Consider the following 26,061-nt stretch of genomic DNA (forward strand, 5'->3'; position numbering starts at 1 on the left):
AGGCAAAATCTCTGAAAATGTTTTTAGGGAGTATTTGTTGATGACTTGCAAAATTCATTATGTTGTGAATTCATTGTTACATGTCTTTCTACTATAGTTTCTAGTCTTACAGCTGACAACAGCGTAGATGGAACTTTGATCTGACCAGGAGAAAACAAGCTGCATCCTGTAGTGTTAATTAGGGAAAAGGAGAGATGTGGTTGGTACTTGATCTGGAGTGGTATTTCTCTCCTCCCAACTATCTATTATCTTACGCTGCCCCCAAGAGAAACAAATACTGTGAAGTTTTGGGAGAGTACATGGAGGATTACATACATATGAACTAAGAGACTGACTGTGGGCAAATATGTGCTCAGTTATATCAATGCAGCTGATGAGCTACCTTGGAAAATCAATATAGCTCAGCCATGTTCCCAGACTTTCTGGTGGTTTTGCAAAGTGAAGAAATGTGATATGTTAGCTTTTGTGTTATTCGTGTTATATACTTGCTACACAGCAAATGAGTTGGTAGAAGTTTACAGGTGGGCTCAGATTTTGGAAGTTTTTACTACTGTTGATTTGATTTTGCCTTTTAGCCAGAGGACAGCTGCAGTTACACTGTGGGCATGCTCAGGTGTAGTACTGATGATTTTTCTTTCTCCACTTCTGCAAACTCTGTGGAATTCACATAAGATTTGATGAACTGCCTCCCAGTTGGAATATCTTCCTTACTTCTCTGCCCCAGCATGGAGCCTTTGAGGCTCACAGAACCTTTAGTTCTCAAGGGGCTTGAGAAATTAGTTGACTCACCAATGTCTCAAAATGGACCAAGACCTCTTTGTGTTTCAGCTAAGCAGCTTGCTGTTGTCCATATCCAATTTCAGGTGTGGTGATAGTCAATCTTGACTTCAGTGGATTGCAAACATGAAGAGTGAAGGTTCTTAAGTATATTCTTTGCTTAAAATCTTTCAAATTTATAGAATTGTGTACAGTAATGTATGTATAAGTTACTTGTTTTTTCTTTGTTTATTTAGGTCCAGATAAGACTGACACATATGCTCAGCCACCATGGTATGTTTTTACTGGAATACTTTCTCAGAGTATTTAATTGCAGTGCACTAATTTTGTCACTTACTGCATGACCCTTCCTCACAAAGTGATAAATCTTTTTGGGTCAGTCTGTATTTGGAAGTTAGAAAAGGTTGACTTGGAATGAGATTCTCTCTTACTGCCAAATTCAGCTGTCCTAGTAGACTCCTATGAAATAGTTGGTGGAACTGGTGGCAACACTGTGAAGCACAGAGTTCTGGTCTATTCAGGACAGCAAAATTTGGATGGTTTTATGCTCACTGTTCCCACGTAGCCAAATAGTTATATAATCTGAACAAAAACTATGTGAGGAGAAATTATATTCTGTACCAATTGGTCAAACTTCCTTTTTGGAGTCAAAAACCTGCATGCATCTTGTCAGTACTGAGCTGGTTCTTCTTTGCTGTCATAAGCAAAACATGGTATGGCCATGGTCTTTGCTGTTGTCTGAAAATACATGCAAAAGTATGGGTAAAGTAACAAGAAACAAAAATTTTCATATTTTAGGGCTTTATGAAGATTTTTAAAGTTAAATTACTGTAACTTTTAAATAAATAATTTTGTAAAATGGCTTTTCTTCATAAATAGAAAATGCAGGAATGACATGCTCTGAGCTGTTTATATTGGCCTAACTCCATGTCCACTGCAAAGTGGATCTGAAAACGCTGCACTACTCTGTTTTTCAGGTCTGTGTGATTTTTAGGAACATACTTTAAAATAAGTTTAGTGTAAATGAAACTGTGTAGCTCTACAGGCAGAACTCCTCATATACTGGGTTCTCCAGAGTAGTTTTGCCTCCTCCATCATTTATTCACAAAAAAAGAGATATTTTGTAAAATGTAAAAGTCTTACAGTTGTAACTGCAAATCTCATAGGCATTATTTCTCTAGTACATTTAACTCTGGCTGAAGAAAGTACCACAATAAATATCCTGAATATCCCTGAGTGAGTAAGTCAGTGGCACTAAGTAGAGAAAAATAGAGCTGGGCTAGAAATTACTTCCCGTATTTCAAATATGTTCCAATTCTGCCCTGGAATAATACTTTGGAAGTGTGAGACACAGACACAGTGCTCTACAGGTAATAGCTTAGTGGTCAGGGCAGTCAACTTCAATGAAGGAAACTTAGATTCAAGTTCCCAATTAGTCATCTACTCTTGTGTCCCCAAAGTATTGAGCAGCAGATCCATCATAATTCTGAGAAACTCTTCCTAATAAAACCATAGCTGATATTGTTAAGTCCAGTCAGTTGATTTTTTTTTTTTTAACACGCACTTCCCTCCCCTAGGCTTTAGTCAAGCTTCCTGATCAGCCCTCTTTTGAAATTGCCTGAATTACAAGACACCATAATTAGAAATAATAAATTCACTGCACAATTTACATTTTCATTTCCCTTTAGGGAACTATTTTATGTGGCATTTTGAGCTGTAATTATACATGGCCTCAATTTATTAAAGCATACAGTAGTGTTACATCATGGTCATTCCAGGGTCTTGCGTAATTGCTCTCTATCTAAAACAGTGTATGCAAGGTTAGTGTCTGACTCACATAACATGTTAGAACCTGAGCAGTGGATTTGTATCCAGGAACTCCTCAGTTGAGACAGTGTCTGAGCACTGATCACACTTTGTGAAGCTTTTCACTTCGCCTCTTTCACCCATGTTCTTAATCTGTGTGAAGGAAACTGAAGGCTAATTAGTGCACCTTCTTGCTAAGGGCTTGTATATTTATATCGTTGCTGATAATAATTAGCCTATATACAGTGTCATATATCTGTAAACTTATCATTTTCCTTCAGCATGCCATCAAAACCAACAACACTTGCTGTTAAAGCCATTGAAAATTCAGAATTCAAACAGGCAACTAGCAACGGTATTGCTAAAGAGCTGAAATCCAGCAGCACTGAACTCATGGTTGAAACCAAAGACAGGGTGTCAGCAAAAAAAGAGACCTTTTACATTGTCAGAGAAGCCAAAGACAGTAAGCAGGGACAGCACCAAGAAGCCAATGCAGTGTCTCCTCAAGAACCTAAAGAAGAAAAAAAGGGATCTCAGGTCTTGCAGAAAACTTCAAGCACCATCACACTACAAGCTTTCAAACTGCAGCCAGAACCAAAGGCAGAGCCCCAGGCCGCTTTCATCAGACACGGTGAAGACAGGACAAGGACTGTGCAGCCCCTGATGTCAGCTCAACAAACCCCATCTCTGACAGAACAAGTCAGTCCAAGGAGTAGAGAAGCAGAAAACAGATCTGGAGCCCGGAAGGCTGTAATGGAGGAGAAGAGGGAGCATCTGGGAATTCCCCCTCAGTTTGAGAGCCATCCACAGAGCCTGGAAGCATCAGAAGGCCAGGAGATTAAATTCAAGAGCAAAGGTAAAGGGATTAAAGTTATCAGAGCCCTGGGGTTAGTCAGATTCCCGTTCTGTGGGTGGAAGTGGGGAAGCACTTCTTCATTGCAAGTTGTCTTCCTCCTAAAGCATTTCGGAAATAGATGGAGAATCTCATGTTGTTTCCAGAATACTCTTCTCAATGAAATTTTCAAATCATTCCATACCGTAGTGTCCGTGCCTTCTCTCATCTGGGGTTTCCCCAGATGTAATCAATGCTGCTCTTTCTAGAGGTAGTTTTGGGGCCCCTTATATGAGGGCACAAGAGAGAAAATGGATGGTAAACTTTCCAGAACTGTAATTAGTTGTATTGCCCTTGAGCCAAAAAAATTATCAGATAAGAAACTACAATCAGTCACTGCATTTCCCTTGTGGCATCTACTTTTACCCTTCGTATTTGGTCAACCCAGTGCTGATCTGAGTGCTTCCTGACAGCTGAAATGATAAAGTCAAAATTAAAAGGGAGGTTTAGAGTTTGCTCCTCAGAATTTGACCGGGTTTTAACCTCTCAGAAGAGTAATGAGAGCTGCGTTTTGCTGAATCTAGGGAATAGATTTGGAACGCTTCTTTTTTTTTAATTAAAATTTTAGTAGAAAATAATTTTGAAGCATTTTTCTGCTATTTTTTTTAAAATAACATTCTCATTTTGAAGTGTTCCCACAAGTGGGAGAGAAATTGTTTTTTATGTCTCTGGACGAAAAAAAATCATAACAAAACCATGGTAATTTATTTCATTTCTTGATAGTTCTTGCCCCATGAGTAAAGAATACAATTTATATCACAAGCCCAGCGAGTAAGGAGGGGAGAAAATATTCCAAAGATCCTGGCACCTTTTGAATAGTTTATTTTTCAGGTACATAAGTACTAAGAACATGGATTGCTTTCCATCAGAGCATCTCAAAAACTTTGCAAGGTTTAACGAATTCATGATCCTGTTTGGTAAGGAAATGTAGTCCCTATTGTACAGAAACCAAGGAGATCATCCAGTTCTTATTAAAGCCAGGAATGTCTTTTCATTTGGCTTTGGACCCAAAGCACAAACTCTTATATGCAAAGGCAAGTTGTCTGTAGGGAGGTTACAGTGGAATGTCCCTAGCGCGCTTTAGTAAGTAATGAGAAACTCTGTTTCCTGAGAATCCTCTCTGCAAAGGGTGACCAGGGTTGCTTTCACAGGCACCTCTGCTTCCTGGTTGCAATGGACAATGGAAATGCTACTACACCCTAAGGAGGCTTCTACCTGCCAGGCTGTCAGCTCAGCATGCTTCTGGGTCTGTACGGTTACTACAAAGCATCCAGGTTCTTTGATGCTTCAGGGCTTTTTTTTTTTTTTCTTCCAGCTTTTGGAGGTTCTCCCACCTCCACTGTTCTTCACTAATTGTCTGTGGATTCCAGTGTGTTCTTTCCTTGCTGAGCAGGAAAGAGAATCTTTTCTGAATAATAACTTCTAATTTCTAGTGGAGAAAACTCACAGAAAAAGGACATTTCCTGCTTTCCAATGTATGCAATGGGCATTCCATTTTTGCGCCATTTGTGGGTGTAATGGTAACCTGCCCCCTTCCAAATTTTTTATGGATTCGGAGCTGGACTTAGAGACTGCTCCCCCCCCCCCCCCCCCCCCCAAAAAAAAAAAGAAGGAATTCCTTGTTTTCCTATTTCTAGTGACTTGTATCAGGTGGGGTCCTGCTTCTACCTAAGGGTTCCTCTTCTTCATAAGTAACTCCCCTATCCTTGTATTTCTCCATTCAGAAGGGTTTCCTGCAGCATATCATATGTCTTTGTTGTGGATATTTCCGCCATCTTTTACTATCTGTACCTTCCAGGGCTGAGCCCTCTTGCTATAATGAAATGGGTAGAGCTGGGAAGGAACATCAGCAAGGTGGAAGCCCCAGAGGGCCTTGTTTGCTGAAAATAAGTGAAGGATGGGGTGGGTGACCTTTTCTGTCATTCTTTCCTAACCTCTCCTCCTTGCTTATCATAGTAACTGCGCCATGAAGCCTAGACCTCCCTCAGCCCTACTAGGAGCCCAATTTGGTTTTTTAGAGCTCTGACACAGGCAAAGCAGCCAGTGAAGCCACAACTGTTTTACTTCTGCTCCCTGAAAGTTTACTGTCCTAGGAAGCTGCCTGCTTTGCCTACACCTGGACCCTAGTCTGGAAAAAAATACCCAGCATCACAGAATGTTTGCGGTTGGAAGGGACCTCTAGAGGTCATCTGGTTCAACACCCCTGCTCATGCAGCGCCACCTAAAGCAGGTTGTCCAGGACTACGTCGAGTTGACTTTTGAATATCTCCAGGCAGGAAGACTCCACAACCTTTCTGGGCAACCTGTGCCAGTGCTTAGTAACCCTCACAGTAAAAAAGTGTTTCTGTTCAGACAGAACCTCCTCTGTTTCCGTTTGTGCTCATCGCCTCTTGTCCTGTCACTGGACACCACTGAAAAGAGCCTGGCTCCGCCTTCTTTATACCCTCCTTTCAGATATTTATATACATTGACAAGATCCCCCTTGAGCCTTCTCTTCTCCAGGCTGAACAGTGCCAGAATACAGCCTCAGTGGTAGGTACCGTGGATTGCAAAATACTATTAGGTGCTCAGAGAAACCAGTTTAGCAGGGTAGGAAGGAATGGGGAGAAGTTTCTTTCTCTCTCCTCTAATATCTCATCACATCCATTTTGTCTGTGACTTTTAGAGCAACAACTTTCAGATAGAAGTGCTTATGGTTTTTCAAGTTACCAGATAATAGTTATTTTAAAAGAAGGACTGGCCAAGAGGTTTTGGAAGATCAGAAATATCAAACTGTCTTTTTGAAGGTAGTTTCGTGTATTACTTCCTCATTAAGGTTTATATAATTATGTATGTGTAAATTATACCTAATTGACACTGAAGCAAATAATGGAATTACACTAAGGGGAATACCTGTTCATAAAAATTCATATACATGATTGTCTAGTTTCAGGGAAACCAAAACCAGATGTGGAGTGGTTCAAAGAGGGTGAACCTATTAAAGCTGGAGAAGATGTCCAAATATATGAAGAAGATGGAATTCATTGCCTATGGTTAAAGAAAGCCTGCTTGGGGGACAGTGGATCTTATAGCTGTGCAGCTGTCAACCCCAAAGGCCAGACTTCTACCAGCTGGTTGCTAACTGTTAGAAGTAAGTAAGGTCTTGTGAGCCCATCTGTGCTTTGAAAACTGTGGCTGATCTTTTCTAAGCTTTCAGAGTGGTGACTACAACATTTCTCTTACGACTTCTCAATGCAGGTTAATTCTGATTTCTAGGTCTGTGAATAACGTGGTGTGGGATAGTTGGCAAGCCACTTTCTGTATCAGCTTTCCTTCTGACCTGTTGGTTTTGTTGTTTGTATAGCTAAAACCATCTAATTGAATGTTTTGTACACAGGGAGGCCTGTTCCCCACTGGGGTTTTCTATTAATGGTTGTATTTAATACACGTTGCCAAAGATCTATTGTTCTTCTGCATTCAGTTCTTTTGGAGTTGCTTAGCATTTCTGTAGGACACTGCATGTCTGAAATGTTTTGTGAGCACAAACCAATCCTGTGAGGTAAAGCGAATAAGAAGAAAAGTGAAGGAATGAGAACTGCATTCTGCTAAGTTCAAGTATGCTTCCCAGTGACAAAATATTTTGAGCTTGAAGGCACTGTCTTACTGGTCTGGCTGAAAGATTGGTTAGCCTCTTAGCAAATCCTGTCCTCAATTCTAAGCTTTTTACCTGGTTTAAGGGTTTGTCCTGGAGCTATGGTCATGTTTATGCAACATTTTTCTATTTGTCTGAGATTAAACCAGGATACCCAACATACTCTCTTTCTGTCTCATGAGAGACCTGTAAACTGCATCTTAAGTCACCCTGTTTCACTGCCAACCAGGGGAAACCTGGGAGAGGGACTGGGAGAAGACAGATGAGAAGAGGGAAGAATTATTCTTCCTGTTCTTTGTGCTAAGCTTTCTGGTAGTATGTTGCATATACTTCTGGTGATTGGCTGCAAATGGATTCTGGCATAGAAAATCACCACTTAAGATACAGCTTGAGGGCTGGCAATGCTTGCCTTGTAGATCATAGAAGAACCCCTTCTTTATACCAGTCCATTGCTCAAAATTATTTTGATTTCCCAATAAAACATTTCACCATGTTTTTTGTTGTGTTTTTTTTTTTTTCTTGTTTTCATGGGATGAATCTGTTAGCCCAGCCATCTCACCTAAGCATACCTAGAAAAAGTCACTAAGTGGTAAAGATATTTTTTTTCAATTTGGGTTAAAGGAACTGTTTTCATTTTGGTTTTAAAGGGCCTAAAGTTCAAGAGGTTGCTCCATGCTTTTCCAGTGTCTTGAAAGGATGCACTGTGAGTGAAGGGCAAGACTTTGTGCTGCAGTGCTGTGTAGGAGGCGTACCTGTGCCTCAGATCACATGGCTTCTCAATGGTAAGGAATCCCCTGGTCTGCAATACATGCATGCACGCGCTTACATCCACAGTCTCAAATGCCACTCTGATCAGTACATAGCGAGGCTGTGAATATTGCACAAAGCGCTTTAAATCACCGTAATATAATCCACTAGAATATTTGAAGAAAATTAGTTTATATGCACATAATATGAACGAAGGGTGGTTTTCTTGAGTTTTCTGTCTTACTGCAGTTTTCCAGTATGTCCAGCAGGGGACTCTGGTGACAAGATTGTATGCAGATTCGTTTGCTGGGGTTTTGTTAAACATAGCTTTTCACCACACTACAACAAAGCCTGTGTTGCTAGTGTATGCTGAATCCTGTGCTACCCAAACTCCTTTGGCACTAGCCTCTGCTCTGAGAGTAACAGGTTGGCATTATGATCCTGCAGGGATAATAAGTTCTAAGAAAAATAAGTGTAGTATATCACTCTTTAGGGTAGGAAGGAAACCCATGCCTGATTCCACCCTTCCATCATCTGGATAGCTCATAATTGGTATTAGCAGCTATGTCCCCAAGGTCTTAAAATCACAGCTTTTCTGGTTGCTTCTCTACTAGAAACATGTTCCTTGATATTCTAACACTTGCCCAAAGCTGACAAAAAAAGGATAAATAAAATATTTTTCACTGTTATCAGACTGTATAATTTCCTACCCTGCCCTGATTACAAAACTGAACATACAAGTTTCCTTAACAGTCCCCTCTTAATATCGGAGTTGGGCCCAAACATCAGTGTTTTGCTTAGATTCCAAATGATTTCAGAGATCCAGGGACTACACACTTTGGCTAAGGGCTCTTTCCGTTTAGAGCTGTATCTGTTAAACACTAGACAGATTTATTCAGCTTAACCCTTGATCACCTCTGTTACTGCTGAAGTAAAACTGATTTTTTTACAGGCTCTCCCAGGCTATCTCTCTTTCCATGCATGTGTGTGTGCGTGATTTAAAGACAAAGAAGAGCATACTTTGCCATAAAAATGTTTCCTCCAGGATTGTTTTAAAATTAATTATTTGCACACGATCTCTGTTTTTCTTTAGCTATTCAGAGTAAATGGGGTAAATGAAAAAGGTGGCGGGGTAAATGAAAAAGGTGGCAGGGAAAATGAACCATGACCTTGAGATTGCTTTGTTCCCACAGCCTGGTCTGTTCCCCTTCCCAATAGCTCCATGTCTAGAATAGAAGGGCCACTGCTTTATTTACAACACAAAACATGTGAGTAAAGGCTCTGACACTCTCCCATTGGAAATAATTTGTTTCTCTGTCTGAAGGCTACTCTGCCATTCCTGTGCAGACGTAAGTAGAATCACTGTTTTCCTATGCAAGAATTGTGTCTCACAGCACAGAAGGAGCAACTCCAGCCCATAGGGTCAGTCATTTCATCTTCATGTTCCAAGGGTACATTCTGTTCATAAAGGGGTCCCTTAGTCATTGAATGATGTAGTTATACCCAGTTGTCTTCCACATACAGAGCATCTTTCTGTCTCAAATGGCTTTCTGCGTTACAGTTCATCAGGCACAGATACAGTCTCTCCATTGATGTAACCGTGTTCTCCTTTGCTAACCAGAAAACCGTTGTCTCCTGAAAAATACAGCCTAGAGATCGATAAGCAACATGTTTCAGTAGGCCCCCAATATGCTCTGTGCCCCCCTGCCTTTTTTCAGGATGTTTGTTCTGCATTGACCTTTCTTCTCACTAATCTGAGATGAGTCTGCCCCTGTTCAGGTATAACCATGTTTATATTGCATCAAATCTTCTAACTGCATTTGGATCAATATCACAAGGAGGCAAAAGCAGGTGGTTTTTTTTCAGATAGTTGGATTTCAAACCATTAGGGTTCTGTAAGTGAAAGCCAGTGCATTAACTCTGCTCTTAAATCAAAAGACAGTGATGAGTCTGAGTAACAGAAGCAAAAGAAATTATCATAATAATAGAAATTAGGGACATCATATATTATTCTAAAGACATAAGCAAACTACTTTCATTCCAGACTCCTAAAACATACCACTATAGTTTAATGCTTCTCTGTCTTGCATCTGATTGTGATATGTAACTGTTTATATACCATTTTGATACAAACTTGAATGGATTATAACAGTAGTTTAATGCTGATAATTCCATGTACACTCCTAGGGTCATTATTTTACCTAAGGATCAAACTGGCTATTGTGATATCCATTTGAATGCAAACATTTCTTTCCTATCTACCAGTTAGCTAGATACTACAAACTTCTCATATTTATATCCATTACCAAATAATGGAAAAATTTGTGTTTCTGGTTGTGAAATATTACTCCAAGTAGACATAACTGCTTTTGGCAAAATGACATGATGGAGTTTTTCATCAACGGGCCATATGAAGAAAACAGTATATTCACAGTATATAATTTGAGGCAGGCAGACAAATTTTGTTTTAAAAAAAGGTGTGTTACAATCTGTTGTCCATGCTTGGAATATAAAGCTTTTTACGTTGACAACTGATAGGCTGCAGCAGAGAAGAAAGCAATCTACTGAGAACAATCACACTACTGTTCAAAATATAGCACTTTTGCAGAACTCCATAGAAATAAAAATCATATGGGACAGGATGTGTAAAGTTCACAAGAAAATATCAAATACAATTTGTCTTCCAAGCATGACAATGGTAACAAACTAGAATTAATTTTTGAAAGGAATAGAGATAAAAGTATGTATATCTCAGTGAAATAATGAACGTAAAGACCAGGTTATCAAATCATAAGAAACATGAACAGAAGGCTGCTTTGAGAAACAAATAAAAATAGGAAAAAAGCAGAACAGTCTCACTTCTAGGCTGGCCAACCCTTGATGCTGAACAACCCATATGCTGTCCAGTCTGCCTTCCCATGATCTCCAAGGAGTCCACACCACCTGAGATCTAAAAGACTTGCAATAACTGCTTGTACAGTGTTATATACAAGTACTACTTTAGATACGGAGCATTTTTACCAGCTGTGACAACACACGAATTTAAAACATTTTCCAAGCCATTATATAGATTGACCTTCCTTTCAGGTCAACCAAGACAAGAAATAGATTATGTATGCTGTGCATTGTCTATAATTACTTCTTAGCATCAGTGAGGATGAGTAGTTTTTCCATATTCATAGAGACTGCACAAATAAGAGCTACCTGACTGAACTATGGATTTTATCTGAGCTCTTACTCTTCTCTGCAGCTCTACCATCTTCAGTTTCTTTCTTACACTTTCCCTGTTTTAATGATTTAAAGCTTTTTTCCAACTTTTTCAAGATGGTTCTTCTGTCCTGTTGCTTTCATTCTACCCTTTAAGTTTCTTTCTGAATTTTCACTGATTTACAGGCAAATCCCCCAAAAGTAAACTTCTTGTGTTTTAGTTTTGACCTCACCAAAGCCTTATAAATAACTTTTTACACATGCTCTCTGGACAATACTTCAGTATGTCACTCCAATTTACTTTAGCTTCTTTAAATACTTTATTGGTAACTTTTTAAATTGCAGGAATAAGGCCTATATGACTGTACTTTAAATATCTTCCTTTTCGTATTGCTTTCCATGTAGGTTTTTTTTTTCCCCTAAGTTGAATTGAACTTCTTTGTGCTGAGTTTAAAAACAGTATGACCATGACTTTAGCATAACAATTCTGTGAGTAGTGTTTGGTTTTAGAATAGCTTTCTGATCTGTCCAGAAAGCTTTTAATAAATGGGCCAGGGGAAAATTTCCTTTCTTCTGGCATAACATGCCAGCAGAAAGGTATTTTTTGTTATTGTTCCTGCTGCCAAGCTGTCATGGGGATTTGACTGTTCTGCCTCTGGAGAAGGGAACATTTCACTACTGGGAGAGTTGGTTTTATTAGATCAAAATATAAGTAGAATGAACATAACTTACAATCTTGCTGCAGGTTATTCCTCAGGGCTGATATACTTGTGTTTGTTTTCTGGGGTCTGATGAAAAGGCTATTCTGTAAGTGAATTCACTATTCTGTGAACAATGCTAAAAAATAATCACAGTTTTGTCGGGAGCTGGAGTGAAAAAGAGGATGCCCTGACAAAATTGGAGGATGTGATGAATGAGACCACATTTTCTTTTTCCACACAGAACACTTACCCTATTCATTTGCTTACTTACAACAGAAATAAAAAGACATTGTTCTGGTTTTGATGATACAGCTTTTGTCCTGAGTGTATTTCTGATATGGTTATCATCATAGCATCATTAGCCACCATTAATAGTTTCAGAACCCAGACAGGATCCCTGTCAGGTTAGATATTCTACAGTCAGACCAGGAAGGCAGTCTGGTGCCCCATGTCCTCTTAGAAAAAGCTTTGTCTGCTTGGGCTTTAGCTCTACATGTACATATTTGAATGCAATGTTATTCCCACATGCAAAAAATATGTGATTGGACTTAGCAGTTACAACAGTCTGTGTGTAACTGAGTGAAAGGGACCTCAAAGAAACTGGTAATAAGAATATGTGGCCTGCGAAGGAGGTGGAGAGAGTTTATTCTAAAATTAGAGTCTTCTGGGCAGTTGATTAAATGTTCACCCCAGTTTTTCATGCAGTAGGAAATTTGCTAACTTAACAAACAGATGACTTATAAGTAAAGGAACAAGATCATCTACCACATTTTATAATATATGTAAGTATTGGATCATGCTGATTTTGGCACATGTTTGTATTTCAGAATGAAACTTCGTATGCAGATAGATAGTGCATAGATAATGACTGCCTTCTGAGTTTGCTAGCGTCAAAAACCAGAGATGAGAGAAGAATCTGTCCCATCATTTAATTTATCCTGCTCATAGCGCAGAGCTGGTTCTTAGAAACCCCAGAGTTTTTATCCTAATCTTTTAAAATTATTTTAGCAACGAAATCAATTTTGATCTTTCCTTTTGACCATGATTTCCCAGGTGACAGATGTCTTTGATTCAGTCCTGCACAATTTCTCTGCAGTTTCACCCTCTTCTCCTATATGACCCTCATTTCTTTCCAGCATGATGTTTATGCACAGATATCAGGCCCTCTTAAGCATTGCATACACTGGGAAAGCAACCAATGGTGAGTCAGTAGTGGAAACTATTTAATATTAGGAAAACAGATTGCAGAAGCATTTCAGAAAGCAAGGCTGAGATTGATGACAGTTCCTGAAACAATAGCAAGGCAACTTTAACCAGTCTACAATAACATTTAAGCATGTTCCAAACCAATTCAAGGAACTAGTTTCTTAAAATGAATTTCTTCAATAGTCACGTCACCACAGATCAGACTGTACCTGTCTGTTACTGGACTATACACACTGTAGTGTAGATTGACTGCTAGATTTTGCTGTCTCTCTTGGAATGTCTTCCACGACAAAGTACTTGATGGAGGACTTCAAGTGCCCAACAGGTTTTGCACATCTAGACAATAATGCTAATATCTAGTTTCAGGCAAAGTACAAGGTGGAGACGATGTCTGAAGCAAACACACAAGACATTTATTTTCTTATCCACCTGAAAGAGAATCTATTCAAAATACAAAGATAAACCTTTCTCCTCTTGCTGCTACTCAAGGTAGCACCTAGTGAACCTAATGGCGAAATTTGTCTGACAACCATATTCTGCTTTGTGCTTGGGATGCTGCTGTTTGTAGTCATGAGAGAGCAGTGGCTGTGCACCAGAGAGTGAGATTTGGCTCTGTACTTTAATATGCTTGTTGGTGTTAAGCATCCAGGTTTCACTGAAAACAAGAAGTGCTTTTGAAACTTGTGGCTGATGTATTAAGACAATTCTCTTACTTTCTGTCTGCAGACCAGCCAATTCAGTATGCCCATTCCACCTTTGAAGATGGAGTTGCAAAATTGACTGTCCAAGATGCCCTACCAGAAGATGACGGCGTTTATACCTGTCTGGCTGAAAACAACACAGGACAGGCATCTTGCAGTGCTCAGGTCACAGTCAAAGGTGAATAGCTCAGCCTGCTGTAATTACCACAATTATATCAGCTACAATATTTTTTTAAAAAAATCTTGGATCCTTAACAGAGGTGGTTGTAAGTGGATTCCATGTTTTTTCTAAGCTGTTGTCAGCTGGGTATCTTTCCTCCCCCTTGGAGGTGTGTGCAACTTAAGTGCTTAAAGTAAGGTAATATGCATGTTTCAGAAAAAGTTATTAATGGTCTGGCCTTACCAAAAAGGGCTTAGTTGGATACAGAGCAGTGAGGCTGAGTTTTGGAAGAGGTGTACTAGTGTAGGAAAGGACTGTCGCTGCTGAAAGAAAAATAAGTGCAGTATCACCAGTATTACCCATCAGGCAAAGAGTGTTATGGTGAGGAGGCAGATGCTACCCCTTTCTCTTGAAAGGCAGAGCACAGAGACCAGTGCCAGGAACTGCAATTATGATAGCAAATGCCAATATTCTTGTTCTGCTGCCGGGATTTATCAGAGATAATTCTGAAGAAGTATGTATCAGCTAATTGGGAGCAGTATGTCTCTAAATGAACAGAATTTTGGTAGTGAAAGTAGTAGAAGAACATTGTAGTAAGCAATTGAGGTGATCCGTTGTCTCTGAAATCTGAGAGCACCCTCTCTGCAAATATCAATAATTTGATACTCTCAGTGCTGATTTGACATAGCTGATTTGTCTATGAAAGCCATAATTCTGCACTCATGAAAGCCATGATTCTGCACTCCTGAAAGCCATAATTCTGCACTAGGATCTGAACAAACACAGTCTAACAGACCAGAGATTGCAATGAAGACAAGACATGACAGAATCCCATGGATAATTGAACAGTGAGGTAGTATCAATTGGTATTATGGTCTTTATTCTTATAATCTCACCTGGCATCGGTTTATACAGGTGTTTTGTTTTGTGGCCTGGAGATGATCAGCTCCCTCCCTGTACAGTCCACCTCCCTCAGACTCTCCCTCCCTCTACAATGAAGCCTGTATTTGGTATTTGTCATCTGCAAATGATTTTTTCCCAAAGTTATAATAGTTTGGCAGTCTGTCCAACAGACTGCTGAGTGACAGCTGCCAAGGGAACTATTCCATTTGTCTGTGACCCAATAATACCTGCCCCACGTTTGTACACACAGCTTGGTGGGAAATGTACCCTGATCCCTGGGATCCCAAGATTTGTCTTCATTTGCCAGTGTTGTGTGGTGTTTGTCTACAGCACTTCAGTGATATGCCTGCCCCTATTCTGTCTGTATGAATCCACTTAAAACCCTAGACAAGCTTAAAATGAAAACAAAGTAATTCTGGTAAACCTATGAGTTAATTTCTTGATTACTGAATTGGCAATGCAGTCGTCCTCTCCCTGCTCTGCCCCGCCCCCCCCCCAAAAGACACAAAGTAGGAAAACACTGATTTAAAATAAGCCTGAAACTAATCTGTGCTTAAAGCTGTCATTTATAATTTCTCTGAAACATTTCATCTTCACTAGCTAAAGGCCAATCAAGAGTGCTCCACCTCAAGGGAGCTGTCTTTGACATGGGACCTGCTGATTCTTCACTGGGACAGAGAAACCAAAAAGACAGCCCCTCTCTTGCTAACCATTTCTGAGTTATTTTAGGGTTGACATACAATGCTAATGTGGGAGCAATAGTGACCTAGCCTTTCCCTAGACTTGTGTACTTTGCTGAGCTATTTCAGGCTATGTAGTCGCTGTTGCACTGAGTTGGATTCCTCCTGTACGTTAGCTAGTCTGGGGCTAGAAAGCTGCATTGCCACTATTATGGGGAGTTAGCTCCTCTGCTTTGCATCCCATTCTATTTTCTGGGAATCGTGGAGTGAAGAACAAGAACAGAATTAAGAACATGCATGGCAGGCTCTAAAGCCACATATTCAACATTTTTACAGCTTTATCTGTTCTCTCCACTTCCTCCTTAAAACTCATTACATCCCTGTTGCCGTGAGGATTACAGTAACTTTCCCCAAGACTCAGATCAATGTGGATTTGCCTGACAAAAATAGTACCAAATTTAAAATAGTGATTTCCAAATCTCTTATCTGTTCATATATTTTCTTCCATCAGACCCGTTAGCAAGTGCTTATTGGCATTAGAGATCTCTCAGACCCTGAATGCTGCTGCTAAGGCTTCTCTAAATGCTCAGTCTTTGCAGACAGATTACAGCAGGAAAGCAGTGTACGTGCAGAAAGAGAGAAACCTTCGAAAATCCTCTCCTGACCAGACACTGATTTTTGGAATGAAGTCTGTAAAAACGGTAACCCATCTCTCTCCAGTCCTTTTTTGTCTCCAAGATGATTTGAGGTTTTCAGGTTTCATGCAGTGCTCAGTTTGTTCATTCATTGCTAGAGAAATATTTTCCTTTTGTATGTGAAAAGTAATTTGTATTTAATCTGAGGAGGAATGCATGTTCTTAGCATATCATCAGTATCAGACCAGTGTCAGAATTCAGCTTTTCTTTGACTTGCTACTGTGGTCCTTGGATACATCTCTGAGTCTGTCTGGGTCTACATTTCACTTCATGTTGCCATTTTGGCTTTGCTATTCTAATGCAGCAAGGGTCTCATGGAGGGGCATATCTGCTGTGATCATTGCGGAAGCTTTACCTGGAGTGAATTGTCTGTCTTAGCAGTAAAACTCCATTTTATTTTTCAAAGGCAAAGAGCTTCACCTTCTAAATTCAATTAAGCTCACGGATAACTTGGAAAAGTCCCATACTGGCAGCAAGGATAGTCAGTGACAAACTGTTCAAATGAAAAAAAAAAAAACAAAACCAACAATGTAAGCCTCATGTTTGAATTATAGTACAAGATGATACTTAAACCTGCTAGTAAGTTACATGAGTTATCTGGCCACATGCTATGTTTTCTGATCATCTTCTTTGTCCTTTAGAAGATCTGTTGCTTTGTTTTTGTCAAAGGAAATTTCCTTTTGTGGGATTATTGTAGGATACAACATTTTAAAGCCCCTTTGCCCCATAAAGGACTACTGTTCCAAGTCCTCTTAAACACAAGGCGGGGATTTTTTCCAGTACTTTCGGTATGCTTTGCATTGGGCCCTGGATAACTAACTAGGCTTATTGTGGCATAGCATTCCTTCTAAGTCATCAGTCTCAGACTCATTTATGGTTGTCTTTTGCTTTCTTATTATTAAGCAAGATAAATTCTGCCTAGCGCTGAGCAACCTTAGTCCTTCCTTGGTTTTGTATAAAAAAGACTGAAGGTACTTAGCTGTTTGTAGGAGGCTTTTGGCACTGTGTTGAAAAAGTCCCACACTTCATATGGATGGGGCATAAGAAATGCAATGGTCTTAAAAAATTCAAACTAATCAGTCTTCTGCTTATTTAAGACAAGAAAATAACATCTTCAGATCACTTAAGTGATCTGAAGGCTGAGTAAATTCGGATAGATCCATTAGGTAGTCTGTGGAGAAACTAAGTTAATCAAGGTGAGGCTGATTTTGGCTTTGTAAAAGACTAAGTAGACTAAATTCAATCCTGACAGCCGTCTTCCCTGTGACAGCAGTTTCTTACAGCTGAAATACAGGTAGAGATGAACTACAGGGAATGAGCAGCACTTCTTTGAAAAACCAGCCTAACAAATATCTTCACCATGAGAACTTCTTCTAACCGAACTCTCCAGTGAGTGGGGTGCACTGGATAAAATGCTAGATTTATTAGTCTAATGCAAGAAAACCTGAGAAGTGAGAAACATGGTCCAGATTACTCAAACATTCAATGATAGATGTTCCTGAAATGATACCATTTGCTGCTCTGCAAATGTTAGAATTTTTTTCCTTTAAACTTATTCATCATTTTCTATACACAGGAAAATCAGAATGTAGGAAGCTTTGGGGCTGACGTACAATTTTTTTAAAAAATTTTTAAACAACATGTGCATGACTCAGTTGTTTCTGTTACTGTATGTGCAAGCTAGGCAATTGGGTTGGTGTTCCCATTTAATATTGTTTTGTGATATGAAAGTAAGTATACAAGACATTTTTTAAATACACCGGGCATCCCATTTGAAAAAGAAAAACCAGCTCCTTAACAGGGATATGCAGGGTACATTCAGGTCACTTGAAATGTACAGTTATTATATACCGATGGTGATTGTAGATACTGAAGTTGAATATCAATATTAATCAGCTTTTTATCAGGGTGGCTGAACATTTTAATAAGTTTTTTATGAATAGGAAGCTGAGGTGAGGAGAAGTTAATTGACTTTGGATGTACCTATATAGTGATAATCAGAGTATATAGGCAAGACAATTAGTGGTAATAACTGGTACAGTTGGAAGGTAAGGCCAGCTTCTAGGCATAGTAACTGTCAGGGCTGCCTCATACTTGAGATAAGCCTTCTGATATGCGGTTGTCTCCATCAGGTAACTAATCACTGACAAGGAATTATAGCTCAGATCCACCTGTAGAAAAGATGTGTCAAAGGGATATTTAACCACCTGACATTCACACCAATACCTGGGTGTACTACACGAGATCACAGGCTGGAGGGAGAGTGGGGACATATGATGGGCTCAATCTGCTGTTGTGCCAAACCAAATTAATACCATGTGTAGGAAGCTTTTGTTCTTTTTGAAAACAGCTTCTGCATGTAAGAGAGGCAGTCAATGGCTTTTTTCCAGCTTTCTCTAGGTATGGTGTCAAGCTGGAGTGCTTGTTACATGAGGGCTGACTCCTAGGAGAATGTCCTTCTTGCTTGCAGTTCTGCAGTAGATGACAAACAAAATACCTGACCCACTGCAGGCTCCTTGAGAGTTCTCCAGCTTCCTCCCACCATGCAGCAGCATCACTGATTGATTTCAGGAGGGAAGGCACGAAGCATGGGTAGTGATAACAGCAGCACAGGCTTGCAGCCATGGTACTTTTGTGGTCTCTAATGCTCTGCAGCCACCCATTTTGCTGATGCTTGTCTTCTGCACATTGCTTTTTTGAGTAGAGGCCTAATAGTGCCTCCCTTGGTGAGCAAACACTAGTCAGCAAATATTGCTGCTCCTGCTCATTGGCTCTTGATCTCATTTCTCCCTCCCTGCCAGCAGTGCACTTTCCTGACTTTACATCTGTTCCCCTTTCTCCCCAGCTACTTTCTGTTCACACTTGGGTTTTTCTTTTAGTGCAGCCTCCTCAGCATAAGTGTCTACGCTGGGAAGCCTGTAGCCCTTACAATCCAATTACTGTAGTCATTCACTGATCATTGGACAAGCAGATTAGAGTCACCTGAAAGCCTGTCAGAGTCCCTGTTGGAACCAGTTTATCGGAGCAGTGAAGGGAGATGCTTTCTGGAAAACCAGTTTGTTTTGTTCCAGTCACTCTTCCATCTGGTGTGAGTGGGACCGTAAAATAGAACCAGGGGGAAGAAAGGCTTTCAGGTAGGAGTCTTTTCGTCTAGCCATGAGAGATGCTGTCTTTGGGTCGTGGGTTGTTTTCCTTTCTGTCTCAGAATGATGTCTCAGACATTAATCTTTTAAAGAAGGTTAGCACTGCAATAAGCAGCCTCTCTTTGAAGACTTAATTGAGAGGCTACAGCTTTGTTTCTCTGAGATATATATTTCTGCCTAAGGTAAACAAAGTATGATGTCTTACTTGCCTACAGTAATGAAATATTTGTGAACAGCTTTTCAAAGTCACTATTTATTTGAAAGCATTTCGCTATATTTCAAGCATAATGTAAATATAAAGGACTATAGAAGACTTTCCAAAATATACAAGTCTAGTCTTGTTAAACATCCAAAAGGCATTCCAGACCAGTAGCCTGGTGGAACCACTTGGCTATGTAAGAACTGGTTTCAGAGCACTAAGTGAAAGGGAGGGGTTTTTTGTTACTGTATTGAAAGGTCAGAGGTAGGCTGTCGTGAGCATCAAAGAAACTGTTCCAGTGCTTTCAAGAATGTCCCAAAGCTCTCAGTCCAGCACTCTGTATGGGTCACTAACAGCTGTAATCCTTGTAAGACTAAGCTTCTCTTTTTTTAAAATTGCCTTCTTTCAGCACCCTAGGACTGAATGTGAAACACAATGCCGGCTAGAGACCAAAAATGAAGGACAAAAGCAAAACATGTGTGGAAGCTTTTAATGATACAGGATTTGTGCCATCAGTATAAACGTTGTTCTCTAAAGACAGCTTCTTGATATAAATCATTTACACTAAAAAAGGAACCAAGTTGGGATGCAAATGAGGGATGAGTGTATGTAGAATGAGCAAAAGTTAAATGGCAGGAATTGCATTAATATTTCATATAAATGAAAAAGATGAGATGCTGACAGAAAAAATGTTTCATTTAAAAAGAAAAGAAAGAAGAAGAAAACCCCACCCCTACATCTGATGGTCTGCTCAACTGTGAAGTGATCAAATGCTCTGAACATAAAGCTATTATGTACCAGAATGATGGAAAACAGATGGTTATTGTAACAGTCTTGGGAATAGCTCTGCATTGGCCAAGTGGCAGACTGGCCCAGCTAATAGGAACTCAAACAGTCAGCCATCAAACTATCTCATAGGATTAGCTCAATTTATAAAGCTCTCCAGAAATGACTGTTGTGCAGGTAGATTTGAGGTAGGCAAGCTGTAGGATGGAAGGAAGGCCTAATCGGAATTAATCACTGAAAATTGGTCCCAGAGCGTTGGAGTTGGATGTAGTGTGTGTTTTCCTGAAGGAAAAGGGACTTGGTTTCTGACACTAAGCATCATTTCTATCTGCATTCATTTTCTGGCCTTTTTCCTGCTTTTCTTGTGTAGTTATGAATTCACCCAGCTTATGTTACTTCTATGAATTGACTTGCAACCTAGCTTCACTGAGATTCCTTTCCATGGCTACTAGATTAACTTGAATTTATCAAAACTATGGGGCCGGATGGGATCCACCCGAGAGTACTGAGGGAGCTGGCAGAGGAGCTCGCCAAGCCACTCTCCATCATCTATCAGCAGTCCTGGTTAACAGGGGAGGTCCCTGATGACTGGAGGCTTGCCAATGTGACACCCGTCTACAAGAAGGGCCGGAAGGAGGACCCGGGAAACTACAGGCCTGTCAGCCTGACCTCGGTGCCGGGGAAGATTATGGAGAGGTTCATCTTGAGCGAACTCCACAGGCAAGTGCAGCTCAACCAGGGGATCAGGCCCAGCCAGCATGGGTTCATGAAAGGCAGGTCCTGCTTGACCAACCTGATCTCCTTCTATGACCTGGTGACCCGCCTGGTAGATGATGGAAAGGCTGTGGATGTCATCTACCTGGACTTTAGCAAAGCTTTTGACACTGTCTCGCATAATATCCTCCTTGGGAAGCTGGCAGCTCACAGCTTGGACAGGCATACTCTTCTCTGGGTAAAGAACTGGTTGGGTGGCCGAGCCCAGAGAGTTGTGGTAAATGGTGTTAAGTCCAGTTGGCAGCTGGTCACGAGTGGTGTTCCCCAGGGCTCTGTTTTAGGGCCAGTCTTGTTCAGTATCTTTATCAATGATCTGGATGAGGGGATCGAGTGTGCCCTCAGTAAGTTTGCAGACGACACCAAATTGGGTGGGAGTGTCGATCTGCTGGAGGGTAGGATGGCCCTGCAGAGGGACCTGGACAGGCTGGATCGGTGGGCCGTGGCCAACTGGATGAGGTTCAACAAGGCTAAGTGCTGGGTCCTGCACTTCGGTCGCAACAACCCTATGCAATGCTACAGGCTTGGGGAGTTGTGGCTGGAAAGCTGCCTGGCTGAAAAGGACCTGGGGGTGTTGGTAGACAGCTGGCTGAACATGAGCCAGCAGTGTGCCCAGGTGGCCAAGAAGACCAACAACATCCTGGCTTGTATCAGGAATGCTGTGGCCAGCAGGAGCAGGGAGGTGATTGTCCCCCTGTACTCGGCGCTGGTGAGGCCGCACCTGGAATACTGTGTCCAGTTTTGGGCCCCTCAATACAAGAAAGACATTGAGGTGCTGGAGCATGTTCAGAGACGGGCAACAAGGCTGGTGAAGGGTCTGGAGCACAGGTCTTATGAGGAGCGGCTGAGGGAACTGGGGTTGTTTAGCCTGGAGAAGAGGAGGCTGAGGGGAGACCTTATCGCTCTCTACAGCTACCTGAAAGGAGGTAGTAGTGAGGTGGGTGTTGGTCTCTTCTCCCAAGTAGCTAGCGATAGGACGAGAGGAAATGGGCTCAAGCTGCCCCAGGGGAGGTTTAGACTGGAAATTAGGAAAAATTTCTTTACAGAAAGGGTGGTCAAGCATTGGAACAGGCTGCCCAGAGAGGTGGTGGAGTCACCATCCCTGGAAGTGTTCAAAAAGCGGGTAGATGTGGCACTTCGGGATATGGTTTAGTCTAGTCTATCCTTGATTGGTTTAGGTGGACTTGGTAGTGTAGGTTAGTGGTTGGACTGGATGATCTTAAAGGTCTTTTCCAACCTAGACGATTCTATGATTCTATGAAAACACAGTCCTGTTGTGCAAATAGTGCTAAAGAAATGACAAAAAGCAAATGCATGTTTTAGTCATTTGTGTACCGTCAGTCACAATACGTCAGATGGAGTAGCCACCAAAGAGAAATTTAGGCTGTAGAACACTTACGTAACGATTAAAAAAAACATGACATCACAGGTAAAATGGCTAACTAATGCCAGAAGTGACCAGTTTTAACACCTAAACTTTTAATCTCTGGTACCTCATACTTAGGCAGAGTGAGAGTCACAAATGGAAGAGTACCTGTAGGATTGATGTTTGTCTTTAAACTACAAGTGAAAAGGTGAAATACACCTTAAAGCAGGTTGTTTCCCCATGTTAGAATTAAAATTATAGAGGCAGCAAGACAGAGTCTAAGGATATATCTGTGCCTTCTTTTTTCACTTTTTTTTTAGAGATAATTAGCACTTCTGTTAGTGTGAGTTTTGTCCCTTTCTATTAATTTCTCTTGGATTTGGGAGCAGACATGTTGACAGTATTTAGAAGCCTGTTGAATACTTTGCATTACTGACTGAAGTAGAACATATACACAAACAAATATATATATGCTCCAGTGCAAAAATCTCATGGAAGTTTCACTTACAGAAGAAAGATTCTTGCGTAAGCAGAGGAGCATGGCCAATGCTTACAGAAAAAGCAGAGGATGTCAGGGTCTCACAAGTGTTCTGTCATGTGTTTAAGAAAATAATAATTAAAAAATGGCTTTTAATCAAAGGACTCGGTGAACTAAAGGGATTGATTTGAGAGCAGGGTGATGTGCATGTTTCTTCTCAGTGTAAATATTTTTGTGAATACCATTATCAAATGTATAGGGAAATGGGAGGACCAGGGAGAAGAGTTGTGAGAGTATAAGCAAGGGATATTCAGCACTAGCAGAAAGAGAAGAGCTGTAAGGGTGAGAATTAAAGAATTGCTTTATGAACAGCATATGCAGGAGGAGAAGTAGGGTTGTAGGAAAGGAAGGTCCAAGTAAGGAAAAGAGGAGATGCGTTTGCCTAAGGAAAGCATCTGTCTTTGAGTTAGGTGACTAAAGAGAAATCTGAAAATTTCAAACACATAAGCTGGTGTATATAGAGCCAAGTAAGGATGGCAAGTTCTTAAAGGTACGTTTCTTCAGTTTAGTCTTACAAATTTAGTAACGTGTTTCTCAAGCATCTAACTGGGTTGCAGCATGGAGTCCCTAGGTTAGTATGGCCAACCAAACTAAAAAGCAAGCTAAAAAAAAAGTACAGGGACCCCATGCTGAAATTTAGCAGGTCCTGCCTTGTCCTTGCTAGTTCTGCAAGTCTATGCGGTTCTTTTGCCCTAAAAGGCAAAAATGTCCACGTAACAGAAGCAGCATAACAGAATTTGTTGTATGTACATTTGGGATAGAAAATATATCTAACTAGGCAGATGTACAACTCTGGCACCTGCTTTAGCACTGCTTGAGATCTAATTTTGTCAAGCAGTGATACCTCACTTTTAGAAGAATATGGTTTCTATTTTACAGGCTGGAAAAATGAGCAATACAGAGACGTCTAAGCACCTTAATACAGGTTATAGTGTGAGTCCTAATGAGCAGATCATTCCTTTGCAGTAGAGGAAAGGAGCAGAGGGCAGGAACCTTGTATAGCTGTATACTACTGGAGGTGTTTCCATGCAGCTTCATTTTTGTCAAGCCTTGACTGTCATTCCACATACACAGACTTTGCCTTTTTTTTTTTTTTTTCAGGCTAATGCCTTAGTTTCAGATTTTTAATATAAATGCATCAAGAAGAGACAACTGACCACAAACAATGCCATACTAGAACTACGTTATCTTTTCTGGACTTAAATGCTAAACAAACCTTGCTTTAGAATTCCTTTCTGACACCAGCTTTTACCCGGAAATACAATGTTGCTGTGTTTTCCCTTTTTTTTTTTTTTCCCTTTATATTAGTCCAAATGTTTCCTTGCTCTCAAGCTGAGTCTTATTTGTCTTATTGGAGGGGTTCCTTAAAAGCATTCTTAGTACAGTATCCTTTTGATTACTCACGCAACAGAGTGAGCAGAACTATTTTAATATTACCACAGGTAACTATTCTGTTGTCAGTGTGGATTTGCCAGAGGATGGAAGTGCTGAAGGGGCTGTAACTCCCTATTTCAGTGGCATCCTCAGGGGACACTTGCGCTTTATGTGACTGCCTGTTCCTATTGTGCTTCCATTGCTTTTCAGCTCATGCACAGCCCGTTTTTTTTCTAATGGAAGTGGTATCTCTATACAACATCATCATGATACACTGCAATTAAGTTAAATTCTAGCTGGGCAGCCACACAAAAAGATGAGGCTGTGCACGTGAAGGTGAAATTCTGCCTTAGCAGTACGCACATTTTCACTGCAGAGCTAGCCTGGGTTGATCTAGCATATATGAAGCTCCTTTTCTGCAGTTCTCCATGTCAGACTGGTATCTCTGCTGGGAAATTTGTTAGCAGTGGGCCAGCTGAGCTGCCTTATAAATGCATTTGGTAGGTACACATGCTCTGAGGCCTTCCATGGAGTTGCTGTCTGTGGCAGTGACAAAAGAACAATTGCTTGATGTAAATAACTTGCAAACAGGGTTAGTCATTAATAAGGCAGGCAGTTCTAAAGGCAAAAGCAAACACCGCTTTGGCTGCAAAAACTTCCAGTGAGACCGTCACTGAGGAATTCGGTCTGCTGACTGCAAAGTGATCTGCCATGAACTCAGCCTGGCTACTTTGTGTCCCCTGCACTCCAAATTGAGATTTTTCCTCAGGAGGGGGAAGTGGAGAGGGAGGTGCTGATCTCTTCTCCCTGGTATCCAGTGACAGGACATATGGGAATGGTTCAAAGCTGCGCCACAGGAGGCTTAGACTGGACATTAGGAAGCATTTCTTTACCGAGAGGGTGGTCAAACACTGGACCAGGCTTCCTAGAGAGGTGGTTGGTGCCCCAAGGCTGTCAGTGTTTTAACAAGCATTTGGACAATGCCCTTAACAACATGCCTTAACTTTTGGTCAGCCCTCCATTGGTCAGGCAGTTGGACTAGATGATCGCTGTAGGTCCCTCCCAACTGATATAGTCTATTCTATTCTGTTTTGACTGGTTTTCCCAAATCATGATTCTTACTGGTGTAGTCAGCCTTTTGATAGTGGGATTTCTGGGGTGGCATCTCTTTCAAATGCTGCAGGTTGCAGAACAAACTGAGTAGACAAAACAGGTTAAAATGCAGATGATCTGGTGATAGCCCGTACAGAGGGAAAGACTCGGGAGAGAAGGAGCATACATGGAGCTGCAGGATAGGGCTGGAAGACTAGCCTGCAGTAAAATAAACAGATTGGCAGACTGGATAAAGTGGAACTCTGCCTCCTTTGTATATCCCTAACCACCCTGGCCAGTATAGGTTTAGGGCCTTGTCAATCTTGGGTTAACAGTTTTTCTGTGTTGGCCCGGCTCTTCAGTGAAAGCATCTCCCAAGGATATTTAAATCTCGCCTTGCATTTACAAACCAGATTATAACTGCGGAAATAAATGATGGGAGGTAGATGTGTAAAGAATACTGCTAAGTCATTAAACATCTAGTTCTCATGACCTAAGTTTGCAAAATGGCATACCGACCTGTGATATTTAATAAAGCAGAAATGTCCCTACATGTCTCAAGAACATAGAGGGCTCTTTTTTTTTTATGCCAGTATAAATCAAGTTTGGAATTCTTGGAAAACTTGCAGAAAATATTTTGACCATGTCACTTCAGGTCTGAGACAGAAAAATACTTTACAGGAAGA

General features: G+C 40.7%; 1 protein-coding gene across 3 annotated transcripts in view; it reads left to right on the plus strand.

Moving 5' to 3' along the window:
• The window catches only part of MYLK (myosin light chain kinase), a 225,921-nt gene that overhangs the window by 105,425 nt on the left and 94,435 nt on the right, over positions 1–26,061 (plus strand). For all 3 annotated transcript variants that reach the window (XM_075710329.1, XM_075710327.1, XM_075710326.1), the window contains exons 7-11: positions 1,014–1,050; positions 2,865–3,439; positions 6,402–6,605; positions 7,754–7,888; positions 13,694–13,846. In XM_075710329.1, coding sequence (XP_075566444.1) covers positions 1,014–1,050; positions 2,865–3,439; positions 6,402–6,605; positions 7,754–7,888; positions 13,694–13,846 — 1,104 coding nt within the window. The remainder of the gene's footprint in view (positions 1–1,013; positions 1,051–2,864; positions 3,440–6,401; positions 6,606–7,753; positions 7,889–13,693; positions 13,847–26,061) is intronic.

Source organism: Pelecanus crispus, chromosome 5 (assembly GCF_030463565.1).
Source record: "Pelecanus crispus isolate bPelCri1 chromosome 5, bPelCri1.pri, whole genome shotgun sequence".
In the NCBI taxonomy this organism is placed as follows: Eukaryota; Metazoa; Chordata; class Aves; order Pelecaniformes; family Pelecanidae; genus Pelecanus; species Pelecanus crispus.